Below are 8,747 nucleotides of genomic sequence, written 5' to 3' on the forward strand. Positions count from 1 at the left end.
CCCAAAGGCAAAGATAGCAGGGAAACTTGGTAAAACCGCCTTGGAGACCCATCAGGAATGCCACCATTTTGAAGTCTCCTATGACCTTGATGCCATCTCAGAAAAATGCAGATATGTATCCACTTAGGCAGCTGGAACTAAACTGAACTGGTGGGCTTAAGGCCCCTGTATTTATACTACTATTTATATTACTGGAAAGTTCTAGAAGTTACTCCAAGTTTACTCAGCACTGAATCTATCTGGAATGTTCTGGAAAATAGGTAAATTTCAAAATATCACTGTCCTGGTCACAAAAGCAAAGTTTGTGGGGAATAATAGCCGTTTTCTATACTTTTGAGGCATAAGCAATTAGGAAATAACACTTACTACCCAGGAACCAAAAAAATAATAATAATTTGTTACACGGTGTAATCGATACAAAAATTATCAATAAAAACACATATACATACAACACATATATATTAAAAGATACAGATATTTATATTTAAATTACATTACAACTAAAACAAGTTAATACTCCAAGTTTCAGTAATAGCAATACAACTTGGGGGACAGGATTTAAACCATACATGGAAGTAATCAACTTTGTTCACTATACTCCTAGCATTAAAAAGGAATCCAGACTTTGAACTAACTAGGGAGATACTGCTGTGTGCTTCTTGTCCAGACTTCATGGTCAGTAAAATTGCCCCCAAAATATCTGCATTTGATGATTACACCATGTTACATGAAAACAGTATTCATGCTATATAATGAGTTGTGGCAATTGTGTGTTAGTAAATATTAAATCCATGTTTCAGAGGGGATGTAGATTAGTCTTTTTCGAAGAAGCTCCCATGATTGAAAGACATTGATTAGTTAGGTCATTAATGATGATCTAAGCAGAAACAACAACAGAGAACAAGCATCATAAGATATTAAATAGGTTAGAAATGAAATATTCAGAACATGGAGGGTTTAAAATATGCCCTTAAGTCTGACATGGTTCATCTTACAATTCTTCAAATATTTAATCTTTTGATAAATCTGCTTTGACTATGAGTCCAGGGGCTCTAGTTGCTTGTCATAGACATATGCAATGTAGGCTGGATCAGCTGAAGTGTCTCTTTATTAGTGAGTGCCAGCACTATCTATTGCCATCAAAAAAGGAAACTTGATTCAAAATCGCTGATCAGTAGGTGGCACTTATTTGAAGACACTTCTATTATATAGCAATCCTATTTTACATATATCTAAGACAAGCAGCTCCTGAACTCAGATGAAAGGACCTTGACAGGTGTGTACTGTACATACAAAGAACAAACTGAATTTGAGTAACTGCGTGAAGAACCGCTCAATGAGTGTAAGCATCATACAAGGTAAGGGGCGGTGAAGAAAAACAAATTATTTACCTTATAGCTTTTTAGTTAACATGTATCTTTGCTCATTTTAGATGCTTAATCACTGCTCCAAACATTGTTCATGTTGGAGTGGACGAGACTGTGTCAGTTCAGGTGCATGGAGCCACGAATGTTGAGCTTTTCTTTGAGGATCAGATAAACAAACAAAAGGTTTGCAAAGTTCAAGCAAAGTTCATCTGTCACTCAGTGAGAGAAACAACTATCAGGAAATTGTGAAGTTGAAGGTGAGTACTCCCAAAACAAACCTAACAGACTTGTTTTTGTGCCTTTTTTATTATCCCTGGTTCTGAAGTAATCATGTAATTTTGTGTACTTTCATCTTTTTTTTTTTTATTTTAAATTTAGTCGTCGCCAATTATTTTACCCCGGTTTTCACCCCAATTTAGCATGCCCAATTATTATCTGTATCCTCGGCTCAAAGCTAACATTCACACCTGGGGGACCATTTTCTATACTGGTATGTTTTACTGTTAGATTATATATTGCATCCTTCTCATTCCCACTGGGAACAAAATCCCATGAGATAGGAATATAATGGCGGTGGCCGTATGTACCTACATATCACACGTCACATAGCTGAAGAACCACCCATCCAAGTGTCATGAAACTTGACAGAATCATTATTTAGCATGTTATTGAGAATATTAGATTCTGGGGATATACAGTATAGCGTGTTCGTGTCTGTACATCTGTTCATCTGTATGTCGAAGTAACGTGTTTGCATGTATCTGGAGAATCTCTTATTGATTACAATTGTTATTGTTAATTTGTATTCTATATTATTATGTGCATACTGTTGATGTATTGCATGGTCATAAACGTTTTCATCATACCGAAAGCTCTACAACCATGAAGGGGGATGTATGTTAAAAAGTTTTCTGCATATAAAAGACATATGTAAAACATGTCTATGGTATTTAACAGCAATGTATCAAATCAAATGCATACAGTATGTCTTAAATTTTTAACACAAGGGAAGGGTTATTGTGTACAGAAAGCTCCGAACTACATTAACGATATCTGATACACATTCTTAGGCTACAGTATCTTATCCAGATGGCACTGCTGCCTCCAACCTGCTTATGAAAGCCATTGTCCAGGTGTCAGATGACCAGCAGGAGAACATCATCCTGGAACAGTTTGGTAACAATGAGGGCGAAGTTGCATTGACAGTTAATGCCCCTCGGACAGCAACCACTCTTAATATAAAGGTAAGAAACATGATGAGACTTTTTTGTATCTGCATGGTAAAGCAATTTCCCCTTCAGTACAGATTAATTCAAATTATGCACCTCAGAACTTTGTCCTGCATTCTTTAAATGGCTAATTCCAAAAAATACTATTTTAAAGTCTATTGTCAGTTGGTTCTTTATTCTCTTAACCTCTTTATTGTCTCAACCATAACAAAGGAACAGATCGCTTAGCCACGTCCCCTTTTGTACCATCAGTCACGCCTCCTTGGTTAGCGATGCAACCGTTTTTCCTCCAATCCATGGTTGCCACATCGCTTCCCTTCTGGGGCGATGACTCGGTGTACTGTGGCTTCGCCCCCTTTCTAGAAGATCGACTTCCACCTTTCCCTGGAATTAATTGTCAGACCATCCAGTCCGGGGCACTCTGTTCCCTTTACACAGCGCCCTCACAGGTCGGGAGGGAGATTTATAACCAAGATTCCTTCTTTCTCTGTCACAATCATTGATATATTTGACTAAAAGGTTGCTAGACATCTTTGCAAAATGGTAGGATCTTTTTTCCTCTGAGATACCTTGCTCTCCTCAGCAAATACATGCCCTTGCATTTTGTGAATTGAAACTGAGCTGTTTTCACAGTCACGTTATTCACTGTAAAGTATAAAATGGTTTTTGTTTTTCCCATATCGTACCAGGTTATAGCAGAAGGAAAAGAAAGTAATGATGAATCCCTGACAGTCACAGCCTTCCAGTCTTCCAGCAAGAGTTACCTCAGTATTGTGGTGCCCCACACTATCCTGGGTCAAAATGATATTTTAAACATTATCTTTAAAGAGGCCATACCTTCTGGCATTCCGAGAGCAACACACATTTACTATATGGTAAGCAATTATCACTAAGCTAGTATTTATTTGTTTGTTTAGAAAAATTACTCCAGTACATTGAGAAGGGTGTTAATGTATAAATCCATCTCAAAGAATATAAAAAGACAAATGCATTTACTTTTGTACATTTTTTTATTGTTTCCAAAGGTATAAAATACTTTATTATGTCATATATATTATATGCCTGATTCATAAAATTGTAATTTGAAAATCACCTACCTAATTTCCAGAACTTTGATAATAAATCAGTGTATGTACATTTAAAATTTAACTTTTTTTTTTTTTTTTTACAACTTTATGTACAAAGCAGTTAAGCCATCTTTTTTCTATCTGTTAATCTACAAGTATCTATCTATCTAGATATGTTTATAAGAACATAAAAACGTTTACAAATGAGAGGAGGCCTTTCGGCCCATCTTGCTTGTTTGGTTGTTAGTAGCTTATTGATCCCAGAATCTCATCAAGCAGCTTCTTGAAGGATCCCAGGGTGTCAGCCTCAACAACATTACTGGGGAGTTGGTTCCAGACCCTCACAATTCTATGTGCAAAAAAGTGCCTCCTATTTTCTGTTCTAAATGGCCCTTTATCTAATCTCCACTTGTCACCCCTGGTCCTTGTTTCTTTTTTCAGATCAAAAAAGTCCCCTGGGTCGACATTGTCAATACCTTTTAGAATTTTGAATGCTTGAATCAGATCACTGCATAGTCTTCTTTGTTCAAGACTGAATAGATTCAATTCTTTTAGCCTGTCTGCATACAGCATGCCTTTTAAACCTGGGATAATTCTGGTCGCTCTTCTTTACACTCTTTCTAGGGCAGCAATATCCTTTTTGTAACAAGGTGACCAGAACTGAACACAATATTCTAGATGAGGTCTTACTAATGCATTGTAAAGTTTTAACATTACTTCCCTTGATTTAAATTCAACACTTTTCACAATATACTGTATCTGAGCATCTTGTTGGCCTTTTTTTTATAGCTTCCCCACATTGTCTAGATGAAGACATTTCTGAGTCAACATAAACTCCTAGGTGTTTTTCATACATTCCTTCTTCAATTTCAGTATCTCCCATATGATATTTATAACGCACATTTTTATTGCCGGCGTGCAGTACCTTACACTTTTCTCTATTAAATGTCATTTGCCATATGTTTTACTCTTTGCATGGCAGCATTTAGCAGTGTGTGGAAAAGGTACACATATTATGAAACTACCATAAGATGTTCATTTTATTCTTCAGATCATAAGCAAAGGAAAGACTATACGAGCAGATAGAGTACAACTGACGGCAGACACTACAATCAGCCTTCCCTTTAACCACGACCTGGTCCCTGCCTTTCGCTTGATCGCCTACTATTACATAAGTGTGCAGGGAAGGACTGAAATCATTGCAGACTCTGTCTGGGTTGATGTTGAGGATGTCTGCAAGGGCAAGGTATGTCGTTTTAAAGCAGAGTGGTATACTAGGACCAGTGAACGATCTTGAGCAGCATTATTACATGAATTTATTCCAGGTAAAATGATTTAGAAAAGGGTCCCTGTTACTCAGGAGACAGGAGTCATTTTATTTCCTTGTACACTTAACCAGCCCTAAAGGGTTTGATTAATTACACATGGTATTAATTCTGAGCAGTTTTGCTGTGAGAAATGTTAATATGTTAATATATCAATTGTATTTAATACATTGTGCTATTGTTTAACATTCCTTTTCAAAGAAAATATATTAGATTTTAGGGGTTTTGGGCCCAGTGTAATGTATACTGTATAACTTTTAACTTGACAGATACGAGTAACAGCCTCTAAAGAGGAATATAAACCAGCAGAAAAGGTGGAGTTTTTAATTGAAGCAGATCAGGCTGACAAAGTTGCTGTGGCTGTGGTCGACACTGCAGTTTATATTCTCAACAAACAGAATAAACTGACTTCCAAAAAGGTGAAGTTTGTTTTTATATAATTTTTTTTATGAAGAATGCAAACTGAACACCTAACTATAAACAAGTATTTAATATATTCTATATCTTTTGTTCTTATAAGTTTTGAGCTTTGCAATCTAAAAGAAAAAAAAAATCCTAAAATGCTTTTCCTAAATGCTGTATTATTAACAGTGAAATAAACAAAAATGCACTTCTTTGGTGTCTTCTAAAAATATTATGATTGCAAAACTCTCTGCAGATATTTGACTATATGAATTCCTATGACCTTGGCTGTTCAGTTGGAGGAGGTACTACCACTGAGACTGTTTTCCGTGATGCTGGACTGACATTTATATCCAATGAAATAACATCAGACCCACGTACTGGTAAACAAACAAGAATATATCTATTTTTATTCATATTGGAACATCTGATATATATTTGATTTCTGATTTTAACAAAAAGAAGCACAAATGTTGTATGCTTCTATGTATGATATGCAACTGGGATGCCATTGAATAGACAGTAAGACAAGTTCTTCTTTAAAGGTATTATATTTTGCCAGTCACTTAGTATGATTACAAGACTTAATGTGTTTTTTTATTGACTTCAATTCAGAATACAACTGCAAAAAAGGAAAAGGAAGACAGAAAAGATTGTTTAATTTTCAAGGCGACTTCTCCAAGTTTGGTAACCTGTCTTTATTTTGCATCACATGTTTCTTTTTAAAGTTTGCCAACATTCTGAAAGTCACTTTGACATACCCACATTCTATTTCAAGTAATGTATTTAGCTGTTGTCTAATTTTGTTCCAAGTGAATTTTTGTGCTTATCAATCTGTTTCCATGCCTCCACACCACACATCATTTCTACATTGGGGGATTTCACTCCTTGGTCAACAGGAGCAAGATCCAATTTTGCACCTCCAGTTTTGAACTTCAGAAATGGGGACAGGTGGACCACACATCCAGGAGAAGAGAATAAAATGTCATTGACATTACTGATTAACTGTTAACCATTTCCTATCAGCTGTTTCAGTTTTAATTTACTTCTGGCTTTGAATTAATGAAATACTGTGTATTCTAATAAAAATCTTAACAATGTATTTCCTTAACATCGCTAAGGACATCCAATTGAGAAATATTAACACTATTTATCATTCAAAAAAGTAAGAAGTACTTTTTCTATTTGGTTGACAGTAAACCAATATACAAGTAAACCGTTGAAGAAATGCTGCTATGATGGGGCAAAGCTCAGTCCGATGAACCTGCCATGTGCAAAAAGACTCAGGAAGGTCAAGCACACATCAAGTGAATGTACAGCTGCCTTTTTAAAATGCTGCGAACAGGCCAGCGACCTGAGGAAAAAACTAAAGCAAAAGAGGCTCACATCAAATTTAGCAAGAGGTAAGACAAGTATAAGTCTTTAGAACATTACAAATTTGAAACCAAGAAGGCAAATAGATTTGCTTTTATCAACCCACATACTCCTCAAGGACATGTATATCTAAGAAATGATAGATTAGCCAGACTAAATAATAACCCTGTACTCCCTATGTCTGAATTCCCTTCCTTGTCAAGGTCATTTTTTTATGCTGTACATTTTATACACTCATTCCAGACACAAGTAATAATACCATAGATACTTTTAATTAAGCTCCAGGTTTTACTGCTAAATGTTTAAACAGTTGTGACTTTTTTGATTGGTTCAACAAAAAGCAATAAGGATTCTCAAAGGCTCAGACACATTGCATGTAGCTGTCTATCGAAACCTGCCTCAGACTGTCATTGGTTGGTAATATGCTTTCAAACTATTTCACTATGCAACAGAAATGTCGTCCTTTCTGAAAATGTACCGGTTCAGGCGTAGTAAAGCACTTGTAATACATTTGTGAGTGTTGCTACCTGTAGTCGCGTTGAGAGTAGTTTCAACAAAGACAAGTTCTCACAGTGCCCTTCTTTTTTACTTTATCAGTGGCTGACAATAAGGAAGAGGATGTTTTTGATGAAACATCCATTCATCTGCGAAGTTACTTCCCACAGAGTTGGTTATGGGACATATTCGATGTGCCACAAACCGGAAAGCTGAAGTAAAGTTAATATTTCATGGAAACATACTTTAAATTGTCTCTGAAAATAAACTCAAAGAACACAAATTGTGTAGAAATAAAGCTGAAATAAATTTCTCTACCTTATTCTGACCCACCATTGAGAATGATGATATATAGCAATATGTTACAGTGGTAAAATATACAATAAAATTATTTGTAGTTTTTGTAAAGCAAGGGTGTGACTGGGGTTATATGATCATGTTTGTCTTGGATAAAGATTTGCGTTGTGTTTTTTATTTTATTTTATTATTATTAAGAAACATTATTTTAGTTATTAACAAGGCATATGTTCTTTCAGAGTGGATAAAGCAATTCCAGATTCACTAACCACTTGGGAAATTCAGACCATAGGCATATCTAATAACAAAGGTTAAGAATCTATCTATCTATCTATCTATCTATCTATCTATCTATCTCTATCTATCTATCTATAGTAGCCTATCACTGTAATTTTGCAGTCATTATGCAGTTTTCCCGTGCTATTTTACTATGCATAGTTTACCATGGTTTACATTGCTTACCTACTGTATGCTTGACTATGATTTCATTTACTATGGTAAACATTTATAAGGGTAAACCCTATATTTCTATATGTTGCTACAGGCAACATGTTATGTTTTCTTATAAACTTTACACCCCATGGGCGTTGACTCGGCAGAATCGGTATATACTGTATATATACCGAATCTGCTGATACCGATATATACTGATTCTGCCGAGTCAACGCCCATGGGGTGTAAAGTTGTGCAGCGTTGACTTAGGTAGGGGTGAAATTACAGGCATGCTTAAAATTCAAAGGTAGAGCCCAGCACACAGTCATTATAAAGAATCAAGAAGTGCAGTTAACATGTTTAATGACTGGTGAAATAGAATTCAAAGCTGTTGCAGTATGTCCACTGATTTGTCATTTGTCTTTTCACAAACAAACATTTAACTTTAAAGCTGGAGTCTCCAGTGCAAAACCACATCATGAAAAACCTCTGTAGGTGAAAAACGCTTAAATAAATGTTGCTACATTTAAAAAATATATAAACACATTTAATTTTCAGTCCACTAAAATATATTTTTTACACTTTAATAAAATCCCTGTACACTGTTTTCTTGTAACTCTTGTAACTGTAGAAGATTAATGTTTGGGATATGCAACATTAAAAAAAAATACATACAAAAAATTTATATAATTTTTTTTTTTTTTTTCTTTTTTAAGTTCTACGAATAACCTATGATTAATAGGCTTTTAACTGTTTTTT

At 35.2% G+C, this 8,747-nt stretch overlaps 1 protein-coding gene across 3 annotated transcripts; it reads left to right on the forward strand.

Annotated features, from left to right (window-relative positions):
- Positions 1 to 118: 118 nt before the first annotated feature.
- Positions 119 to 7,886, forward strand: LOC131696829 (complement C3-like). Of its 3 annotated transcripts, none has more exons than XM_059028618.1 (10): positions 119 to 1,624; positions 2,438 to 2,611; positions 3,286 to 3,471; positions 4,715 to 4,909; positions 5,258 to 5,407; positions 5,647 to 5,773; positions 6,006 to 6,077; positions 6,587 to 6,793; positions 7,362 to 7,476; positions 7,796 to 7,886. In XM_059028618.1, exons 2-10 carry the CDS (start codon positions 2,483 to 2,485, stop codon positions 7,869 to 7,871), a joined length of 1,257 nt encoding a protein of 418 aa, XP_058884601.1. In that variant the 5' UTR covers positions 119 to 1,624; positions 2,438 to 2,482; the 3' UTR covers positions 7,872 to 7,886. The 3 variants fall into 3 exon arrangements, with proteins under 3 accessions (XP_058884601.1, XP_058884600.1, XP_058884602.1); XM_059028617.1 differs by lacking the exon at positions 119 to 1,624 and adding an exon at positions 2,849 to 3,045 and having other exon boundaries at positions 2,522 to 2,611; XM_059028619.1 differs by lacking the exons at positions 119 to 1,624; positions 6,006 to 6,077 and adding an exon at positions 2,849 to 3,045 and having other exon boundaries at positions 2,522 to 2,611.
- Positions 7,887 to 8,747: the final 861 nt, after the last annotated feature.

This window comes from Acipenser ruthenus, chromosome 8 (genome assembly GCF_902713425.1).
Source record: "Acipenser ruthenus chromosome 8, fAciRut3.2 maternal haplotype, whole genome shotgun sequence".
In the NCBI taxonomy this organism is placed as follows: domain Eukaryota; kingdom Metazoa; phylum Chordata; class Actinopteri; order Acipenseriformes; family Acipenseridae; genus Acipenser; species Acipenser ruthenus.